Genomic DNA, 23,452 nt, shown 5'->3' with positions numbered 1-23,452 from the left:
AGAAGACATTTGTAGCCTTCAAGGACAGATGGTCTGTGTGTGAGAGATTATTTAGACCTGCTCTCTTCCAGTTAATAACAACATTCCCTTGTTTAATGTTTGATACGGTCTAAAGTATTTTATAAAGTATTTTGTTTAATTTCTGTTCTGGGAATCATTATGATGTTAAACATAAAAAAAATATATATATATATATATATATATATATATATATATATATATATATATATTACCCACAACCTACTACTTACAGTATTGATTGATTGTTTCCTGTCTTTTCTTTTCCTTTGTCTTACAGATAAGATATTTTGATGATAATTGAGAATGATTTGACAGACACCCTCATTGTCTGTCCAAAGGAGAAATGTCAAAAGGAGGTTGAAATTCTATATGGTATTTCGTGAGTCTCAAAAGACATTACACACGTTTTTCCCGCTGTAAAGTGTTTTCTTACAGAAATTGACTCGGACAAAAGCAGACAATAACTAACCTTAAGGGTAAAAAGGAAGGGACGGTTGGCTTAAGGACGGTTCCGGTTTCTGACACCCCAAAATGTCTAGAGGGACAACCTACCGGGACGTACACCTTACATAAGGTAATCGGGGATGGATGGGAATTATGGCCCCCACAGCTGGCCCTGGAAACAGGGTGCTGTCTCCTTTAACCCAAATTCTTTTGTCTTGTTAAAGTAAATAAATGATGAAGAGTCAAGTTCGTCTTGTTTTGACTGTAAAGCCCTAAATTATAATTATGACTTGGGAACGTGTTGATGTGTTTTGACTCGCCTGATCGCATGGGGAATTTTTCAACAAACCTTGGGACATTGAACCTTTGTAAAAAAATAATAATAATAATATATGATAATAATTAATAATTAAGAAAATACAGCTATATTTTTCTTTTAGCTCTACTTTTAAAAGTTATCAAAATATTTGTACCTATTGTGATTCAATTATTAGATGTTCTGATTTAAATACCTTTGGAAATATACAGTTCTTTGACTCTGCTATCGAAAAGAGTTTAATTAAATATTTGGCTGATAGTGAACCATAAGTTCTCTGTCCCTTTGGCAGCATTTGTTTGGGGTTCTAGGGTCGACACTTTAACTCCTTCAGCTGTTGTTTTAGGGGGGAATTGTTGGGTTAAAAACATTTTAATATCTATTATATTTAAAACACCAACTTCAGTGTTACAAGTGACAAGGTTATTTTGTTTTGATCTGATAACTAATGCATGTGACGAGAATCTGCCCACTACAGGGACAGAGAGATTGACCAGCGAAATGTCAAAGTGTCCCGGACACTGGATAATGAGAAGCCAAAACATTCTACATCCTTTCTGAGTTCACGAGACTCAGTCACAACACCATCTCATGATCCATTGTTATGTTTAACTGTCCAATGAATGCTTGACAAATCTATTTTCCCTGTACCTACTGAAGTATATTTGTGAACTGATGTTACATTGTATGAAGATTCAGATTGAGAAAGAAAAAGAGACACATGTTTATTGTACTGTACTGGACATCTATTTTGTATGCTCATTGATTTAATATACAGTAAGAGAAAAACCCGGACTTACACTGTGTGGTCTCATTTATTGTGTGGGAGTGAATTCAATCATTTTGGGGGAAACTGTCTATTCATATGGATAATAATAATCATTCCATCAGTCTTCAATCAATCAATCAATCAGAAGCTGGGTTCAAGGTTGGCAACCCTGTATGTAGGATGATCATCAAGTAGGCTACTATTTTGTTTCATACTCCGGTACTGTAGGTGGCGGTATGTAAAGCTCAAAGAAGAAGAAGAAGTAGTAGTAGTAGTACAACAACAACAAGACGAACGCTTGAACGCTTCCGGAGTCAAAGGTTTGTTGTTGTGCCGTCAAAATGGAAGGACACGATCATCACCATCACCACCACTCATCAATGTGTTTCTGCGATCTAATAAGGTAAATACACCCTCATCAATGAGTTTCTGTGACCTGATAAGGTAATTACAGCATTACACAGCCTCGGCGTGCAGTAGTCACGTTAAGATAGTACAAATAGAGACCACTCTATTCTAAAACCTGAGTGAACTAATCTACTGACGTAGAATGGCTGTGGTATTTGCATAGCCATCTGAAGTTGTAGTGACAGGTTCCGTGGTGTGTCTCACACCAGCTATTGTCATCTAGTTGTTCCATAGCCACAATTAGCAGCACTGGATTGTTGAACATATTATGTTTAAAAAAAATCTAGTGCTGCAATTTGCGGCTGCTATTGCCTTAGAAAATCTGTGATATTACATAAGACATTTGTGATTTGTCTAATATTCCAGATGCATAGCCATAGATCACTCCTATTCCTGGGTTGCATTTGTAGTCCTACACCAGCCATGTTGAGGACCAACACAGGTGTTCTGATTGGTGTAGAACATTAGTTCTGTGCTAATCAGACAAATTGAAAAACCAGTGTTGGCCTAACCCTAACTAACCCTAACCCTACCCCTAACCCTAACCCTAAACCTAACCTGGAAACATAGAACCTTGGGAACATAGGGAGGACCCCCTCAACATGGCTGTTTAGGAAGGACTACAAATGCAACCCATGAATTGTGCGGGACCAAAGTGCTAAGCGTTACTTGTGTACTCACCCATAATGAATTCCTCAGCCTTGGAGACAGATATGGTCCTCTATTTTTATATCCTTAATCCCTTTGAAAGTTCTGGCAGAAAACGTGTATTTAGTCAAATATCTCCACTTTTCCACTAGCTGAACATGACACGACATTCTGTCCTTTGGGGAGCACAAACGTACGAGGTAGAGCGTAGCATGGATCCTCCAGGACCCGATAACCCGAGACCCGAACCGAGACCCGAGCCGTTTTGGGTCCAAAATATTCACTTGTCCCTCGGGTTAGGGTCGGGTAGGGTCTAATTGCCTCGGGTCCGTTCGGACATTCAAAAATCTCGGATCCCGAAAAAAAAGCGAGAGGACCCGAGCTTTAATATATAGACTATTATAAACATATATATATATATATATTTTTTGTTTTTTTAAGAGAGTAGAGACATATGCGTGCGTTGTAATTCATAATGTCTGTTTTATATTCACGGCGCATCCAGTCTCAACTGGGGGGTGTGTCTGTCAGACTGTCACACAGCCACACGCAACGCATGCAGGAGCCAGGAAGCAACCACCAGTCTATAAGAGAAAGCAACATGGCAGCCTCCTTGAACGAAGTAAAACGAAAATATCTAGCGAAAGAATACACCGAGCAAAAGGCAAAAGGAAAGTCGGAAGTGTGGGAGAGTTTTGTATTGATTGTTGACGGCGAGGGCAAACACGTTGGTGCAGCTAAATGTACGAAATGTGACACTATTCTGTCCTATGATGGAGCGAAGACTGGAACCTCTTCTCTGAAGAAACACCGGGAGGTATCGTGCAAAAAGAAACCAGCTACTGAGAGTGCACAAAGCCAAAGTAACATGACTGCATTTGTTCACAGTGTAGTCCCAGCTAAACGCAGGAAGGTAATTCTGGACAACTGTATCAAAGTCTGTGCTAAAGATTTGAGGCCCTATCGTATGTTTTCAACACCCGCGTTCCAAGACTTTGCACAGTGCTTGTTGGATACGGGAGCAGTGTATGGACACAGCCTCGCTGCCGACGTGCTACCATCTGCGTTTACCATCTCTCGTCAGACACATGAGAAATGTAGTGGAATGAAGGAAGAACTACTTCGCGTGGTCAAGATATTCATTGCTACGGCCACGTCATGCGGCGCCGGCACAGACATGTGGACCGATGATTATAGGAAGGTGACTTACACCTGCATCACCCTCCACTTTATTGACTCATCGTGGCAGTACCAGAGCAGAGTGATATGTACCTGTGCCTTCCCGCACGAAAAGAAGACGGCGGTTAATATCAAGAGTGAGCTCATCAGGCAGCTGTCTGATTTTGGCCTGTCTCGGGAGGAGATAGATTCCCTTGTGTTTGTCAGTGACCAGGCGGCGAACGTGCAGGCTGCACTAGCTCTGTGGACGCACTTGAGCTGCAATGCACATGTGCTCAACACAGTGCTGAAGCACACTTTCAAGAAGAAAGACGACAGCGATGATGATGATGATGAGGAGGAAGGCGACTTGGAAGAAGTTAGAGCGTGTCTGACCCAGTGCAAAGCACTAACCACCTTTTTCAAGCATTCCGGATTACAGCTGCAGCTCCCACAGTCCCTTAAACAGGAGTGTGAAACTCGATGGAACACAAAGCTTGAAATGTTAGAATCCGTACTAAAGTGCTTTGATGATGTCCAGCGCATTCTCCTGGACAGGGGGGAAATGCATAGAATGAGTCGCATCACCAAGGATACGCTCAAGATGTTGGTCGATTTTCTGACTCCTTTTAAAAAGGCAACTAAAGAGCTCAGTGGATCCAATTACCCAACGATAAACCTGCTGGCTCTGTGGAAAACGAGTCTCCTTGCCCACTGTGAGATTACACCAGCAGACCCAAAGCCACTGGAGATCCTGAAAAACAGGTGCAAACCCCTTCTCCAGGCTCGCATCGTTCTGAGTGATCACGCAAAGTTAGGTGCGATGCTGTCGCCAAAGTTTAAACAACTCAGGATGTTCACCAGAGAGGAAAGGGACGAGATCTACCAACGTGCGCGGGATGAGGTGGCGAGGTTTCCACCTGTGGCACCTGACGTCCGTGTCCGAGAAGAACCAGCTGACACGCCAGATACAGAGTCCGGCGGCGGCGCGGGCGACCAACCGGCAGCGTTGCCCTTTAGCCAATGGGAGGATGTCGAGGACGCGGCGGCTGAGCGGGTGGATGAGGTGGACTTGTACTTGAGTTACAAATCGACGGCTGATGGTGATATAGGCATCTTAGATTTCTGGAAAAACAACGGGAAACACTTTCCAATACTGGCCAGACTTGCACAGAAGATCCTATGTGTTCCAGCTTCAAGTGTCAGCTGCGAGGCTGCGTTCAGCGTATCTGGTCGGGCCCTGGAGGAGAGACGGACGTCCCTCAGTACAGCAAGTGTCAACTCTTTGATGTTCTTAAACAGCAACTTCTAATAAGGTGAGAACGATTTATTAATGTATATACTATTTGTTATATTAACCTCCTGTATTAGGCCTGTTAGCTAACCTTATGCTGTTGTTATTATTATTATTATTGGTATTTATTATTGCTGCTTTTTCTTATTAGATGCCATGTTACCGGCCGGCCATGGAGCAGTGAACCTGACCTGTTTGTCTTGCCAAAGGGAGTCAGAGACACGGAAGATTCTCGTCCTCTGTATTATAGGCTATACATTTATTTTTTATTTGTTTTGTTTTTATTTTATTTGAACTAAAACAAACGTTCGTTTCTTAATTTAATTTATGTTCTACCACAATAGAACGGATACGGTACACATGTTATAGTTTATTTATCCTTTGTTATTTATTTTGTATTAATTTATTTTCTACCTCAATATAAATGTGTCACGGGACAAATGTTAGTTTATTTATCCTTTGTAATTTATTTTGTATTCGTTTGTCATTTTATTTGAACTTAAAGTAAAAAACCTTTTGTTTCTTAATTTATTTTCTACCCGAATTGAAATTTGTCACAGTACAAATGTTATTTTATTTTTATTGTTCAAAGTAGACCTATTTTCGCTTTTTATATCCATTTTATATCAGTCTTGAGTTGTGAGCATTTCAGGCCTATAGGCCTATGCCAAATAGCTACACTTATAGTAGGCCTTTAGGCGATGTGTCAGAGTCAGTTTGACCCTTTCATTTAGGCCTCCTAATTAAATGTTATAAGGCCTATTATGCCAAATAACTGTTTAGTTAATTATAAGGCCTATTATGCCTAGTTGAAATGTGTGTGGAATTTTGTAAACTAAAGGAAACCAGTGACCATCATTCGTTAAAAAAAGTTTTAAAAGTAAAAAAAAAAAAAAGAAAGAATTGCTGCCGCTTTTGTTGGCCTACGGTTACCCTATGTTTAATATGGGTTAAATATGTGTGACTGTGTGGAAACTGGAAGGGAAAGAAGCAACATTTGTTAAAAGTAAACCTTCATAAATAAGCCAACAAATACATTCACTGCAGTGCTGCTGCCGTTGATGGCTAATAAAACTGTTTATTGCAACTTTGTGTTTTTCTTTAAAGTTATATACTGTATCTATAATGTATGTTAGCCTATAGGCTATATTTCTGTCCCGATCTGGTTCATTACGTAGCCTATGTAATACGTAGGCATATACATTGCATAGTTTGCTTTTTAGCTACACTGGTTATATAGCCTATAATATAGCATAGACGGTCGTGTCTACAGCTTTTATTTAATGTAATGTACACTCAAAATCAAATCAGAACAGACTCTGTCTGTTCTGTTCTCGCTTAGTGATAGGCATGAGATTGAATTGTTTAACATTAACAAGATTGAAGACAGTGCAGCGAGAGAGAACGCAGGTGGTTTTATTTGGCAAGATGAAAGTAAGGTCGTTGTAGCCACCAGCCAGGACAGTAACTTGAAGATGGACCGTTATCAACTGGACAGGTTTGTGTTTGTTGTGTGATGTCATGTCACGGTGATTGTTGAGCTAGGGACTGAGTTCAAGATTGTCTGCATAATGCACAACTCTCCGCTTTTCGAGAGGCGGGCGAGGTGCGCTCAGCGCCGCTCTGTCTAGCGTCTGCTTGTCTCAATTAAGTAATATTGAAAAATAAGCATAATATAGCATCGGACAAAGACCCTGCCAGATCGGGTCCGTTTTCCCCGGGTCCATTTTTAGGGTCGGGGCCAATTTAATTCGGCTCTGGGTCCAATTTAACTTGGCTCCGGTTCGGACCGGATCCAACCACAATCGGATCCATTTCGGGCCGGGGCTAAACAATCTGTATTTTTCTCGGGGCCGGCTCGGCTCGGTCCAAATCTCCTCGGTTCCATTTCGGCTCGGATCCCATTTTTTGGATCCGTGCTACCCTCTAGTACGAGGCACACAATTGACAGGTGGTATGATTAATTACCCCACACCCAATCCCGCACCTGTCAATTGTGTGACCCATGCATATCTTCAACCCAGGATTTAGGCCTACACATAAAAAACTTAAAAGTGTATTGCCAAATCACAATGTGGTCCTGTTGTCATTGTTGTTATCAGCACAGTGTACCAAGAGTAGTGACTATATAGGCCTGTACAATGTCATAATTGTTTCCATGTTGAAAAAAAAACGTTTCAAACATTTAAGAAAATAGTGGAAATAGCTGATCTACAAGCTCACAACTCATCGCGATGCATTGTGAGCTTGTAGATCGGCTATTTCCACTATCAATGTTCTTTTTTTAAGTATAAAGTTGTCAAACGTGTCCGTAATTTCTTCGTATATTTAGGTTATGTGTCATATCTGCCATGTGCAACTTCAAAGCCTAAAAGCCAAACAGAAATGTAATTATCAAAGACAAAAACACAATTAAATCGTTAATCGCAATTATTTGAGTGACAATTAATCGTCTTGTAAAATGTCATATTCGTGACAGCCCTAGTAGTGACACACAAAACCTTCTTGCTTCAGGTTGCTGTGGTCCCTGGTCGTGCCCTGTGTCTACCTGAGCCTGGTGGTGACGCTGGTGCTGGTTTTGGTGGTGGTGGGGATTCGGACGTGGCTCCAGGGCCGGCGGAGAGCCCACCGTGCCCAGGAGGGTGGCTGCCCCACTGTGGCCTTCTTCCACCCGTACTGCAATGCCGGTGGCGGCGGGGAGAGGGTGCTGTGGTGCGCCCTGCGTGCCCTCCAGAACAGGTGAACACCAACACACATTTATAATACAAAACAGAAAACACACACCGGGACTGAGGCGATATCGAGTTGTAACTTGTAACAGGTTCCTCTTTGGTATACTTGTCTAGTATGTTAAAATTGTATAAATATACTTAGATGGATTATATATTCTCCCAAACGCATGGCACTCGGTTACTTTACACGCACATTTGCACTCAGTGGGATTGGTCATTTTAAAGTACAGCTGTGCATCGAATTAAAAACGCCAAATGGATGATGAGACATTCAACACTCAAACAAATGGACAAACAGATCAACAAACAATGGTACAAAACTTGCAATATTAAAATATACAGTTTCTTTCTTGAAGTAAAACAATGGAATTAAGCTCTTGAGCTTTTTTGTTTTATCCTTTCCACAGATATGTATAAAATATATTTTCATGTAAATATAGATTTGATTTCTTTCCCCCATCACTTCAGATACCCCAGTGTTGCTTTCGCTGTATACACTGGAGACCAGGGCGTGACCGGGGAGCAGATTTTGGAAGGAGCGCGACAGCGCTTTAACATCACACTGCCTCGGCCTGTCACCTTCGTCTTCCTCCGTCACCGTTTGCTGGTGGAGGCCAGCTCCTATCCTCACTTCACCTTGCTGGGACAAAGCATGGGCTCCATGTTTCTAGGTAACCACAGTGTACCACAAAACCTGTATATGTCGTTGACCGGAATCCCCCGGGGGTCTGTACATGGTCCCATAGGAGGCACGATTTGTTCTAAATAATATGAATAAAAAGGAATAATTTAAGATCACTGGTTAAATCTTATCTATACTCAGTGTTTCTCAAACCTTTACATTTCAAGGTCTCCCTAGTCCCCTTAACTCTTGACAGTGTCAGGTCCATTTGGTTCCATTTGTACATTGTCAGAGTTACAGACTTGTATGGGTCAAATTCGACCCCCTTAAAGGAACCCACAGTCCCTGGAATCCACTTTGAGAACCACTGCTATACATCATAGACATAGAAAGGTAGACGCCTCCATCGGCTCTGGGGCATATGCATCGCGGAACCGAGGGAATCTGCATCGCTTCCGCGTGAGTCACACATACAGAGGTTGGTAGGCCAATCAGAGGCAGGTGGGGGCAGGTCTTTCCGTACGCCATGTAACATCAGGAACTGGATGCAACAACTGGAAAGGGTACTTGCCAAACACTCTGATTATTTATCTATATTTGTATTTTACGTTGGTGACCGCAGTTGAAACAGGTTCCAGAGACATGGTTGGTTCGTGTGCAGCGTTGGGCTGTACAAACGAACACACCTTGGAAAATAGATCGCGGGGAATCACTTTCCACTTGTAAGATTGAACAATATCATTTTCTCATATTCGTTGACTTTCTATTACATTTAAAGACATACAATAAATATACAAGACATTATCAACACTAGTAGTAGTACAAATATACTATTACTGTTACTTGGAATTATTTTGATACGAAAATATCAATTTTAGACGTAGCCAAATCCTGGATCCATAACTCCATGACTGGTATTGACACTTGCTTTGGCAATGTAAACATGCCAATAAAGCTCTGTTCAATTGAATTGATAAGTCTCAGTAAAGACACGCTGTGATTGGCCAGTAGTCACTTTGACTGGCAGCGATCCCTCTGTTTTATTCCCGGACGTCCGTTACATGTCGCTCCAATGAACTGCAGTGGCGGATGAGGTATCTACACTGTAGTGTTTTATATCTATGCTACTGTATACATCAGCGGTTCTCAACCTGAGTGGGTCCCCAAATTACTTTGGGGGGGTCCCCAGATGATTAACTTAATGTGAAACATAGTTTTCTCACTCAACAAGCAAACCAACATAAAGTTTAACTGTATATGCACATTTCTAAAGTGACAATTTAAGGACTTTTAAAATGACAAATTAAACATTGGCCAAATTGTCAAATATTAGAGTCTGAAATTGTGAAAATAGCTGTTCTACATGCTCACAACGCTGTAGATCCGTGATATACAAAATGTAAACTTTTAGTGCTCGTCAGGGTAATATGATTATTTTGGGGGTCACAGCCTGAAAAGGTTGAGGACCACTGGTATACATGATGACCCAGCATGATGTGAGCTAACCTTTCTGTGTTGGCGTTGGCAGGGTGGGAGGCGCTGACAGCCTTTGTACCAGACCTGTATGTGGACTCCATGGGCTACGCCTTCACCCTGCCGGTGTTCCGCTACCTGGGAGGCTGCCAGGTGGCCAGCTACGTCCATTACCCCACAGTCAGCACCGACATGCTCTCCGCGGTCAGAGAGAGGAACCCCAGGTCTGAAACAGAAACAGAGACTCACACAACGCTATATACAAAGTGTACTATGCATTTAGGTGTCGTGTGACAAATGGCGAAAATATCTACTGTACAAGCGCACTGAGTTTCTAGAACTGTTATTTTTGCAGTTTTTATTTTACGAAACCTAAAAAGAAAGGAAAGAACTGTTATTTTTGCAGTTTTTATTTTACAAAACCTAAAATGAAAGGAAAGAACTGTTATTTTTGCAGTTTTTATTTTACAAAACTTAAAAAGAAAGGAAAGAAATAACATTTGGGAAAGATTTGTCACAAAATCCATTTTTTTAACAAACTACAACTCTGATAAATCATGACAGTGATCACATTATTCACCAAATATCTACTTTATCACAAATTCATGCTGAAAACATTGTGAATTACGTTGAAATTCCATCCGTTTTTTTTTTTTTGCCTTTATTGATAGATGTAGGCTGACAGGATTGGGACTCAAACCTGCGACGCTGCAAGGCTGGATTACCAGCCTAGGTGCCCGGCACTACCCTGTGGCCCAGGCCAAGATTACAGTCTTTACTGCAATTCATCTATTATTTTAACCAAACAAATCCTCTCTGTCTAGTCTTGTCTGTCTGTGAGTGTCTCTGTCTCATTCTCTCTTTCTCTCCACATCTCCTTCCACATCTCCCTCCCCAGGTTCAACAACGCTGACTACATCTCCAGTAACCCCGTGCTGAGTGCGGTGAAGGTGTTCTACTACTGCTGCTTTGCTCTGCTGTACGGCCTGGCGGGCTCCTGCAGCGACGTGGTGATGGTCAACTCCACCTGGACACTGGGCCACATCCTGGCGCTGTGGCGTGCCCCCGGGCGCACCGTCCTGGTGTACCCGCCCTGCGACGTGGCCGCCTTCCTGGCCATCCCGCTGGACGAGGACCAGGAGGAGGTGGAGGACGGCTGGGAGGAGCTCGGCCCGGAGCTGGGGAGTGGAGGAGAAGATGAAGATGGAGGAGGAGGCGGGTAGGCATGTTACATTGATTACATTAGAGTTCTCAAATTTTGACCGAACCCGAACCGACATTTAGGGTAGGGTAGGGCCTAAATGTATGCTAATTAGTAGGGCCGGGCCAGGCTGATAAATTCATATTATTTTTATTACTTTTACTTTGTGATAGAGTTCTCAAATTCTTCCCCAACCCGACACTACCCGACACGACCCGCCATTTTCGGGCCGGGTAGGGCCTAAAATATATGATAATTAGTCAAGCCGGGCCGGGCCTCGGGTCGGCCCAGTTAGGGCCCAGTTAGGGCTGGGCCTTAATTTGCAGGCCCGTTGAAAACTCTAGATTACATACATCGTATGATCACAATTCTTTTGCATAATCTTCAGAATTGTTTCATCTGTATGAATTAATAATAAATGTATTTGTATAGGACCGTTCATGACATGAAATGCAGCTCAAGGCGCTTTACAGAGCAGAAATGAAGCACAAGTGCACATAATTACAATAAAGCAGAAAAGTAAAAACATTAAAAACATTTTAAACATCAGTAAGGACGCTATCATAAAAACAAAACATTTTCAAAACGGTGCGGACATGAATAACAGCACAGGGATTTAATGTGTTAGAAATGTTTTGACTGTTGATAACCGGTATATTCAAGTTATTTGTCATATGCCTCGTTGTTTACATTGCTCAAAAGCCAGGTTTTATATGCCAAAAACACATGAATTCATTCATTAATGTCATGATGGTGACATCCCTAGTGGCGGGGACAAGAAATGTCACTCCATGGTGTCCCCTAGTGGCGGGGACAAGAAGTGCCACTCCATGGTGTCGGTGGGACAGTTCCGGCCAGAGAAGGACCACCGCCTTCAGATCCAGGCCTTCCGTAACCTGCTGGAAAGGAAAGGGGAGGGGCCTGGTGGGCGGGAGTCGCTCAGGTAGGGCTACAACTCGCCATTAATTTATTTATGTTCTCTCTATTACTCTATTTTTATTTACATATATATCAACAAATTGATCAACCACAAGGGGAGAGCCACCCATTTTCAAAATTGAACTGTGTGTGTTAATATTAATAACCCATTTAGGCCTAAGTCCGATTTGAAAAAAGCCTTAGAGACCTAAGTCCGATTTGAAAATTACTGTTTTACTAGAAAATGTATTACTCAGCCTCTGTAGCAGCAAGAAACAAAATTCCAAAACTATTTGAAAGCTTACACCTTTGGCTTTTCATAGTTTTCTTTTTTTCCTTTTTAAAAAAATACTGTACTACATACTGTACATGTACTGTAATACACTTTAATGTGTAACGTCCAGTTGTTATGCAGAAATAAGAAAAAAAAGTCCCCCCCCCCCCCTTCTGAGTTGCCTAGAACTGGAGGATTGATTTTGGGGTTTGTATTGCAAAGTACACCGTGATGATGTCATCACAGGCTCTGTTGCACTTTGGTGTCGTGCAAAAATAGTGAAACTAGAAGATCTACATCTGCCCCTGTATTTTTTTAATAATCTATTGAATGGATTAGCTGGATTAATTGTTGCACGGTGTGCTCAGGCTGGTGCTGATCGGCGGCTGCAGGAACCAGGAGGATGAGGACAGGGTGCTGATGCTGAGAGGTCTGTGTCAGGAGCTGGGCGTGGCTGACAGGGTGGACTTCAAGCTCAACGTGCCGTTCAGCGAGCTGAAGAGAGAGCTGGTGGACGCTACCATCGGATTGCATACCATGTGGAACGAACACTTTGGCATAGGTAAGGGCTGGACGACGTCAAATGACTCTAGGGCTGCAAGCAACTGATTGCTTTTTCTTTTTTGATTAATCAAATTTAACTTGATTTTTGATTTTGAATAAATATATTAAGGCTGGGACTTTAACTGATTAATTGCGATTAATTAATTACAGAAAATTAACGCGATTAAAAAAGATTACTCATTTTAATCGCACTTAGTTTTTGCACCACAGAACCTTCAGTTTCGGGCATACTGATCATAGCGATGCACCAACCAAGAAGAGACAACAAACGCAAAGGGAGAAGTAGCCGATTAGAGCGCTTTGCTTGGCCCAGTGGAATGCGAAATTTAGTTTTAAAAAACTCACTCGTTGATTCACTCGTACAACAAAATGTGTTTTACTTGAAAAAAAATGCTTCTCAGGTCAAATATCGTTGTGCGATTAAAATGCGATTAATTGCGATTAATTAATCACAGAGCCTGTAATTAATTAGATTAAAATTTTTAATCGCATCCCAGCCCTAAAATATATATATTTAAATCAATTACCTTACTCTGCTACCTGCACCCTATGGTCTTTCATTGTCCGAGTTCGCTTCAGTACCTTCGTTCTACACTAAATCAATTAGTCTGATTTGCCAATTAAGCCCTATTTTATATTTTGTCATGCAACAGTGTCGCATGAAAATAGCATATAAAGCATAGAAAATCTATATTGAAATTGATTATTTTCTTATAATTTATTCGATCGATTAGTTTGATTAACGGTTGCACTACATGACACCTACCTACCACTAGGGATGGAGCTCAAAACAAGGGCCTGCTACAAACTCGATAACACATTTATATCGAGCATGTAGCGGCCCATGACATCATCTTTAAACAATCAAGACAAGAGGTAATCAAGAAATTATTACAGTACTATTCATAATATAAAGCCATATAACACTTATTGCACACTATTGAATGATTGTTTTAATAATTAATGATAATATTTGTTACTTTTGTCAATTATTTATTATAGATGGTGGTCAGCCACAAACTCAGTAACAACAACTGGCCAATAAAAAAAGAGATACCAGTTCTGTTCAAAATTTGTCGTCTCACATCTTTCCACAAAACATTAGAAAACCCTCAATAGTGGGCTCGATAAAAGCCCGGCTCAATAAGCAGGATCGATAAGGTGCTCATTATCAATAAAAATGAACATGCTCCATCCCTACCTACCACACACACACACCTTTTCCTCTCTTTCCCCATGCCTCCGTGTCTCTCTCCTCAGGTGTGGTGGAGTGCATGGCGGCTGGTACCATCGTCCTGGCCCACAAGTCAGGCGGTCCCAAGCTGGACATCGTCGTTCCGTACGAGGGCGCCCCGACGGGCTTCCTGGCCGACAGCGAGGACAGCTACGCCGACGCCATGGCCGCCATCCTGGCGCTGAGCCCCGCCGCACGGCTGGAGCTCCGACGCAACGCACGCCGCTCTGTGGAGCGCTTCTCCGACCAGGAGTTCGAGGCCTCCTTCCTGGCGGCCATGGAGCCCCTGATGACCGGACTGGAGCGATGATAGCATCCCACCACGGACGGTCCCCCCATCACCCTCTGGAGCGATGATAGCGTCCCACCACGGACCCCCATCACCCTCTGTGTGTACTCTACAGCACTGGTTCTCAACCTGTGGGCAGGCACCCCCAGGGGGTCCCCAAATTATTTTGGGGGGTCCCCAGATGATTAGCAATGTGCAACATTGTTTTCTCCCTCAACACAGTAAACAAACCAAGTAATGTTTAAGTGTATAGAGGGTATTTGCACGTTTCTAAAGTGACAATTTAAGGACTTTTTAATACCTCTGAAATGACAAATTGAACATTGGCCAAATTTGTCAGAAATTTGCAGAAATCGTGAAAAAAGCCAATCTACTTGCTACAAAACCTACAAAATAGCAGATCTACATGCTCATAACACAGTAGGACTGTGTTATACAAAATGTAATGCCTCAACTCCTATTGCTCGTCAGGGTGGGGGTTAAAATATGATTGTACTGGTTGTACGGTTACTAACCATAAAAACCAACAGGAAAAATAATCGTGATAAGATCCTGTATCGTGGTATAGCTTGGGAAAATATTGTGATATTGTATTTTTCCATATCGCTCACCCCTAGTGTGACGTGACCTAAGATAACCCTATGGGAATTCCAATTCCCAACACCCAGGGGAATGGCGCCATCTAGCGGCATTGATGTTAGATTTCAGTACTCTATTGTAAACCTTTTTAATTTCAAGGACCATCAGTTTGATGTGCATTAGGCCACGGACCCCTATTTGATAATGTTTTGTTTTGATCTGGGACCCCAATTGAAATAGTTACAGTCACCCGTTAACTCATTCCCTGCCAGGCCCGATAGTCCCGAGATTATTCCAATGTCTTTCCCCGCCAGGCCCGATAGTCCCGAGAATTCAAAAAAAAAAAAAATCAAAAAAAAAAATTTTACCCCAAAAAATGGAGTAGGCATGATAGCAATCGCGAAATTGCATGTTTAACCCCCATAGCAACCCCATCTTTCAAGCATGGTAGCCATTTTGGCAGCCATCTTTGTTAAACATAGTGGCTGTTATCTCATGAATGCCTGAACGGATTTCCATTCGGATTTTTTTGTTTGAAAGCTGTGAGCAATGTGGACACACGTGGTGCATTATCTAGGCATGGGTGTGCATGATCCGTGCACACCCAATTACATGGAAGTCTATGGAGACGAATGGCAGGTGGGAGTACGGAGGTATGTTAAAATGGCGGTCAATGTGTTAATGAAGGGTCAATCTGGACCCCCTAGTGGTCCTCAGACCTGACGTTGAGAACCAGCGCACTACAAACTAAACGCAATCAAACACCATAAAAGATACAGAACAGAACAGCAGATGTGTGTTAACCCATTTAGGCCTAGAATTATTTAATGCTTTAACTATTGAAAAATAGCATATATACAAGCTCACAGTGCGCTGCAAGCTTGTAGATGTGCTATTTTTGAAAAATCGTGATTTTCTTTTGCTCGTCTTTGAATATAGCTTTTTAACCCTGCAAGACCCGAATTAATTTCTTTTTTTTTTCTTTTTTTTTTAAACAAGAAAAACATTTCTTTATTATGTGAAAAAGGCAATATTTATCAGCTTTATCAACACTCAAATGAATAATATAAAAATAGAAGAAAAGGAAAATAAACACACTTTTTTTTCCGTCGTCTTTTTGAATAAAAAAAGAGCCTTGTAAAAAAGAAACGCCTCGCGGTGCGAGGCGTTTCGTCCGTCCGTTTCGTCCTCCGTAATTTTTATTTGCTGAGCGGCATACCCGGTACCACTTAAACCCTCTATAATTCGTAAAAGGTTCTTATAATATACGTACTTGATACAGTCTTTTTTTATCACTCTCTATCAAATGTCTTTGCCCAAACATTTCACAGTGCTTGAGCAAAGCAGGTGTCTAACCGACAACCTGCGTTTACGTTCTCTTTAATTAACCTGCGTTTACGTTTGTTTGTGCAAATATCCTCCCACATGAAAAGCTCTGAGAAACTCTGCTACCGGAGAACACATAGAAAAATCACATTTAAAATCACATTTTAAAAAAAGACCCGCGGCTGCGCGTGTCTGACGCCGCCGGTGTGGGTTAGTTAATTGAGAATAATGGAATAATAATCACATGACCACATCAGCCAATCAGAAGCTGTTGGTGTAAGGCAAGACTTCTCATTGGCTGCGTTGGCCACCCCATGTGGTCATGTGATCCAAGATGGCCGCGGTGGGAATGAGGTCAAACAGGTCTGTTTGTTCAAGAGGTCAGAGTCGGTCAGGGGTCAGAGTGCGTCGGGGTCAGAGTGTATCGGGGTCAGAGGTCAGAGTGCGTTGCTGCATGTCCATCGACCAGCTTCCGGAGTGCCACCCTCTTCCTGCGTACGCGTTGCTGTGGGAACCAGTTGAGCAGGCAGACCGGCAGGTCAAAGTTCACCACTGGGTTCTTCAGGAAGGTCTCTACATACTGCAGCAGGTAGAGGCCGCAGTCGCTGCCGTTTTCCTGACGGGGGAGCTGTTGGACGTTGGAGCTCCTCATGGAGTCAGAGGTGAAGAGAGACGAGGAGGACCACTCTACACACAGGTAGTCCCGTAACAGCCTGCAGACGTTTTCATGGCCCGACTGCTTGAAAGAATCCAGGACCAGAATACAAGGTCTTTTTAACGGTGTCTCTCCTTTCCACCCCAGTCTGGTGCACTCAGGGTGTGTGGTGGTGGTGATAGGTACTTCTCTTGATCTCAGAGCTCTGGTGAGGCAAGGTCTCTTGTAGAGATGTTACCGATCAATCGGCAATGGATCGGATCGGGCCGATCAAAGCGTGATCGGCGATAATCGGTGGTTTAGATCAAAAGGTAAATTCACCGATCCAATCGGATCGGTGCATCCGATCAACCAGCCGTTCAGTATGCCCACTTGAGGCCATTTTGGGGTATTGATTTCCACAGTGCTGAAGGAATAATTAGTTACTGCTATGATAATAAATACATAGTAATGCTGGTAAATAAATAAGGCAAATATATAAATGAATTCATGAGTGAATGAATGAATTAAAGTTAAAACATTAACATTTAGAAAATATTATAAATAATATGTAAATAATAACTTGATCGGATCGGTGATTGATCGGTATCGGGTGATCAAACTTTTGTGATCGGTGCTCGGTGATTGGTTCCAAAAAACCTGATCGGACCATCCCTAGTCTCTTGGCTTCCTGGTCTTCATGAGTCGTCGTTTCCTCAACACGGTCTTTGATCAGGCATGGGAAACACACCAGCACCAGGAACCAATGGGAGTCTTCATTGACAGGCACGAACAGGAAGTCTTTGTCGAAAATAACGACATCCCGAGTCCAAGTCTTCACCCTCTGATGTCTGCCCACTCTGTCACTCTGATGTAGATGTTGTAGAAGCTGTACGTATAAGAAGCTGCTGAAGATGTGACAGCGTTCTGACCCTGGACACTCCAAAAACAGGTACTTAAGGTAGAAGTCTATGATGACGTCGTTCAGGAACTGTCCTTTGCCCAGACAGGACAGATCATCCTTCGTCACGGCGATGCAACCTTTAGTACCAGGGGTCAACGGGTACAGGATTAACCTCTGGCTGCTCTGAAGCTCAGCATCAGGATCTTGGACCAGCCACAGATGTCACAGATGCGCTCCTTGTCCGTTGTAGCCACTTCTTGCTCCTTGGCTTTCTCCGACCTGTAATATTCCAGAAAGTTCATTTGTCGAATTTGCTTGGGCAGCTTGATCAGATTCATGTCGTAGGCGTTCTGGGATTTTGTCAAGAGATCGTTTCTCTCCACCTTCAGCCTTTCAAACTGCGGTGCCCGACTGCTTGAAAGAATCCAGGACCAGAATACAAGGTCTTTTTAACGGTGTCTCTCCTTTCCACCCCAGTCTGGTGCACTCAGGGTGTGTGGTGGTGGTGATAGGTACTTCTCTTGATCTCAGAGCTCTGGTGAGGCAAGGTCTCTTGGCTTCCTGGTCTTCATGAGTCGTCGTTTCCACAACACGGTCTTTGATCAGGCCTGGGAAACACACCAGCACCAGGAACCAATGGGAGTCTTCATTGACAGGCACGAACAGGAAGTCTTTGTCGAAAATATCGACATCCCGAGTCCAAGTCTTCACCCTCTGATGTCTGCCCACTCTGTCACTCTGATGTAGGTGTTCACTTCGGTGTTCACTTCCCCGTCGAAGATTTGAAGAAACGCCTCCACGTCCACTTTCGTCTTCTTGACCTCGTCTATCACCTTTTGTTGTTTAGTGATCTTTTCCCTCTGCGCCATGGCTGTGAGGTGTTCCTGGTGTTTGGGCTCCTCCTGTTCAGCAGAACTGCTGGGGTTCAGAGAGTCCATCTTCACCTCAAGGCTGGAGTCCACAGTCACTTAGAGGCAAACAGCAGACAGACGGACTGACATCAGCAGAGAGACAACTGACTGACAGACAACTGACTCAAATTAATTTCTACTGGCCAAAAAAATTAAAAGAAATCAGATGGTGTTGTAGGAGTCCTAACTCACTTAGCGTCGAGCGACTTTCGGGGCGACTAACTAATGATGGCGTTTAGTGCCGAGCGACTCGGAGCGACTTTTATATAAAAGCATTGTTTAAGCTTTTAATTTGGGTTGATAGACGGAGCGGAACGGTTAGCTTACCTTCGACTAGCATACAGATGAAAACCGTGAAAAAAAAGGATACGATTATGACGTCACCTTTAAGCCATAGCTTCCTGTTTACGTAGGCCTCTGTTAGCCGCTAGGCTCAATGCAAACCATCCGACCCTCACGTAGCTTCACTAGGTCGGATTTTGATTCGGAAACTTTCTGTGTGGCATCTATATACGTTCCGATGCCCATACCAATGGTGGTTTGAGACGATCAAGCACGAATTGAGCAGTATTGAGCTCAAATGGCGGCCCGCGGCCTGTCCATTGAATGTCAATGGAGAGCATGTCATTGTACCATCCTGTTATGTTCTGAACCTCGTTTTTTATTCTGACTTAACATGGGACCATGGAAAGTCTATGGGCTATGGCTCACTCTAGTGGTCATCTTGTGGCATTCGCAGGCACGTGTACCTGGTTATGTAATGTGATTTTGGGGATTCAATATAGCTATTTCCTGGCGTTATAAGCGCAGATTCATATTGAAATCTGGCTCGCTCGGCGCTAAGTGAGTTAATCACAGGAACATTTTATGTTAAAAAATTAATAATGTTTTTGTAAGGTTTTATAGCCATAAATCATAAATCATGCTCTAATTTGCATTTTGGGGATATTTTTCACAATATTAACATATGCACGTGTTCTAGACATTCTAATGATCACGAAAAAAAATATTACAGGGATTTTACTTATGTTTTATTGAGGAATAGCTTCAGTTAAAAAGTGAGATGTTGTTCGTCCAGACGCTGGAATTTCAACTTCTCTGTGAGGTGTGAATGTCAGTCTTTGTGGGGGGTATTTATATGCAAATATCGTGGCCAATGGCATTGTAATACTATACAATAGGATTTAATGGTGATGTTAATGTGAAAAAAGAACAGGAAAACTAATTATAACATTTTTTTAAAAACGATTTAAAAAATGTTGCCAAAAAGCAATGCTGGGCCTTGCAGGGTTAAAAGTGAACATTTGTAACTCAAATATTTGCTTCTGGGTGGTCCCTGGAACAACATATATTTTGAGATGGGCGTCTGCGGCCAAATTCAAGTCATTTTGGGGGTCCTTGACATTTAGAAGACATTTATAGAATCGGGTAAAAAATATTCAAAGGCCTGTACAAATATTCACGATTAAAAAAAAATAGCAGATCTACAAGCTTGCAGTGCAGCACTCGGTGCCACGCTGTGAGGTATATATGCTATTTTTTAATAGTTAAAGCATAAAATAATGGTTAAAGTGGTTGAAATCTAAAGTGACACAGAAGTGTTGAAGCCTCGATGTTGAGTTGAGATCAACGTGAATGACAATCATGCACTTCCTGTGTGTTCCATGTGACCTGAACAAAGGGACGTCCCCTTTGTTCCAATTATTCTGGAACTGTTGGAGCCAAATCAGAGCTGTTATGCCTCATCTATGATTTGTCACTTGGTGCCATGACTTGATGGCACCATCATTTGCTGACGGGAACAGATAACGCATCGCGTCATAACCCAAATTACACAACCCATGGAGGAGAGTTTTATTTTTTATTTTTTTTGGACAATCTCAAATGTAGAGAGAAAAGTAGTGAGATTCAGTTTTATTCGATTATTATTTAAATCCTCAGAGGCGCTGGCATTATTATTATTATAACAAAGCGCTATATATAAATCTGATGTTTTATTATTATCAATCATCTCATGTCTTTAAGTACGTACATACAACTGTGTTTGTACTTAAGTGCTGAAATACCTGGTGGAGGTTCTTGGTTGGCTTCTTGTCAGCAAGGGGTGCAATAGAGTATAATTGAGCTTTTAGCTCTTAATTTATATGTTATGGGAGTTACAGGTAGTTACATGAAGGATCTTCTCTGTTGGTGGAGGTTGATATTTCTCAACAATTTTATTAAATGTTTACACTCAAGAAGCACTTAAAAACCATTTGCAATGGGGTAAAAAGATGACCAAATCTGTTGTTTATGTGCTTAAAGAAACACTTCACCTATTTTCAAACATCTTATAATTGGACCATGGACCTCCTCACTAATATAATAATTATAAGATGACAACATTTTTGTCTGCTCACTGTGTCTCAGATGTGGGCTGTGGACGGTTTAAAAACCTACCCATCGATGGAGATTCCAAGCTAATGGAAACTTTCTCATCCTGGATAGTTGGCACTCTGAAAACAAAGCTGTTGTTCATGCGGGGTAGGAGCTGATTGAAATAATGTGGATCTCAGGATCCACATAGACGATGCCAGTGTTTCTCAATCTTTTTGGGCCTTTCGCTGATTTCTGAATCCAAGTACCCCTTTACCTGACAACATTTTGCTCATAAAACTGCAATTAAAGCCATTAATAGTGGTAGGCCGATATGATGCTATGATATCATATAACCCCTGTTTCAAGAGTATAAAATCACAAATAAGAAATGGAGTGAAAGAGTTTAAAACGGTGCCAACTTTCAAGCACATCCCAGTTGCCTAGTACCATGTAATTTGGGTTAACGTTTTTTTCTCCCTCCTACTTAAAAATGTCTTCTTGTGGGCATTTTCTTGCGTACCTCCACATACCCCTATGGGTACACAGTGAAATATATTTAAAAAAATACAAAACATATGTGAATGGAATTAGTCTGCATGGTCCTGCGGTTTGCGAGATTAGCTCTCATACTGTAGATGGCAACCACAGTAAAAAAAAAACTGTTTTCAGGGATCAATGATCACTAATGATGTCATTGGTATGCACATTTTCAAACCTTCCACAGTCCACTTCAGAGGCACAGAGCGTGTAGCCAGAAATGGCACCGTCATATAGTGAAGATCTATATGGAGATTATGTTGAAAAAAGGTAAAATGTTCCTCTAAGTATATATGGTGTGTTGACTGTCATGTCGTGCAATAAATACTCTTTATGATCGTGACCACAGCATGAATGTGTCACCAAATGTGTAAAATATTTAAGAGCTTTTATTTTGTAAGAGATAATGTTTAATTTAATTTAATGCTGGATTGGATTCCATGTTAATTTCTTTCTAGTTTGTTTAAGAAACTGACTTTTCTTTATTTAATAACACTGCAATAAGTGTAAAATATCAGATGTCTTCTCTTCTCTGTATCGCTTGTTTATTGTACTCTGCCAGCCTGCGGCATCAAATGGGGATAGCTAAACATGAAGACTGAAAAAGTGCAAGCAACGTAGTACTGCTACCTGTCCGGTACGTCTGAAAAAATGGGCAATTGCTGCACATCAATGAATGTTGTGTTGATTGTCATCTGATAACTTTGTATGTCCAGAAAATTAACTTTTCATGAAATGGAAAAAATAACTTGTTTTCCAATGCATCCAGTGTAGTTATTATTTAGACTCAAGCTCTTGTTTAATACGTACTCATTGGTTAAATATTTATAAAACCAACAATTGTTTTGTTTTTCCCACAAATCTAAAAGCTTCAACCTGTCGCAATGTGACAATTTGAGCTTGTAGATGGGCTATTTTCTCTACTTGACATTGGGCTTGTAGATGGGCTATTTTCTCTACTTGACATTGGGTGGAACATTAATTTACCAGGGGAAGAACATAAAAAGTTGAAATTATTTAGACAAGGTTTAAAAAAAAAAAAAAAAAAAAAAAGTAAGCTGGGTAGGAACTCCAGCTGCATAAGCCACATCTACAGGTAGATAATATTGTGCAGCGTCTGGAAAGTGTCTCCTCTGCTAGCCATTTTGTCAGGTAACATAGCTGTTTTAATATACCGTAATATAATTTAGTTGACTAGCATACACATACACTTGGCTGATATTTTGGAATTTATCAATCATTGCTGCCAGATATTAGCTTCCTGCCCTGTTCCTATTATACTGACTTGCTAATTTAAACAGTTTGTAATTGTTGATAATGAAAGCCAGTTATTAAGCTTGTTTGCGGTATTTTAGCTCACTGATAATTTGACTGAACTGTCCAGAAAGTAAGACTAAGTGGAAAGACGTTCCAAGTTGCATTGCACATTGTCTTGTTTTTGTTGTGGTGTTTTTTCCAGTCGCTCACAATAAAACATTTCCATATTTCTATGAACACTCAAGTAGTCCGTTGCTTGTCCTCTGTGTGGGCGTGGTCTGTAGCCTGGGTCTCTCCTAGATGCTGGGACGGGACTCCACAGGGACTGGGCTCCTGGTCGGTCCGGGACGCCCCGGCCTCGTTGGGTCCAACAGCGTTGACGTTTTCACCTGAAATCTTCTGGATGGGTTTGGGTTCATCTCTCTCTCCATCCTGCTCCTCCTCCTCGTCCTCCATGACAAATAAGTTACTCATGGATTCTGACACCTCCTCTCTCAGCGCCTCCTCATCTGACTCCTCAAAGTTCCTGATGAAAAACAATCCCAAGTTAAAAAAACAAACAGAAACTAATTAGAATCAAC

General features: G+C 41.9%; 3 protein-coding genes across 3 annotated transcripts in view; 1 reads left to right on the top strand and 2 right to left on the bottom strand.

Annotated features, from left to right (window-relative positions):
- The first annotated feature begins 1,866 nt into the window (after positions 1-1,866).
- LOC308307958 (GDP-Man:Man(3)GlcNAc(2)-PP-Dol alpha-1,2-mannosyltransferase-like) lies at positions 1,867-23,115 on the top strand. Its single transcript, XM_080753301.1, has 8 exons — positions 1,867-1,953; positions 7,573-7,797; positions 8,259-8,461; positions 9,941-10,109; positions 10,784-11,104; positions 11,853-12,029; positions 12,647-12,840; positions 14,103-23,115. Exons 1-8 carry the CDS (start codon positions 1,892-1,894, stop codon positions 14,384-14,386), a joined length of 1,635 nt encoding a protein of 544 aa, XP_080609427.1. The 5' UTR covers positions 1,867-1,891; the 3' UTR covers positions 14,387-23,115.
- On the bottom strand, positions 17,976-18,746 carry LOC308307959 (uncharacterized protein; the record flags this gene model as incomplete). Its single annotated transcript, XM_080753302.1, has 2 exons — positions 17,976-18,206; positions 18,564-18,746. The coding sequence occupies 2 exons, from the start codon at positions 18,744-18,746 to the stop codon at positions 17,976-17,978; spliced, it is 414 nt and encodes a 137-aa protein (XP_080609428.1).
- LOC308307466 (serine/threonine-protein kinase Nek5) overlaps positions 23,112-23,452 on the bottom strand; it is a gene marked incomplete at both ends in the record, with an annotated part of 32,407 nt that continues 32,066 nt past the window's right edge. Inside the window, one exon of the mRNA XM_080752730.1 lies at positions 23,112-23,397. Within this exon, the coding sequence (XP_080608856.1) occupies positions 23,112-23,397 (286 nt within the window). The remainder of the gene's footprint in view (positions 23,398-23,452) is intronic.

Source organism: Nannobrachium achirus (assembly GCF_963921795.1).
Source record: "Nannobrachium achirus genome assembly, chromosome: 22".
NCBI classification, from domain to species: Eukaryota; Metazoa; Chordata; class Actinopteri; order Myctophiformes; family Myctophidae; genus Nannobrachium; species Nannobrachium achirus.
The sequence above is the reverse complement of the archived record's forward strand: the minus strand, read 5'-3'. Positions and strand labels throughout refer to the sequence as shown.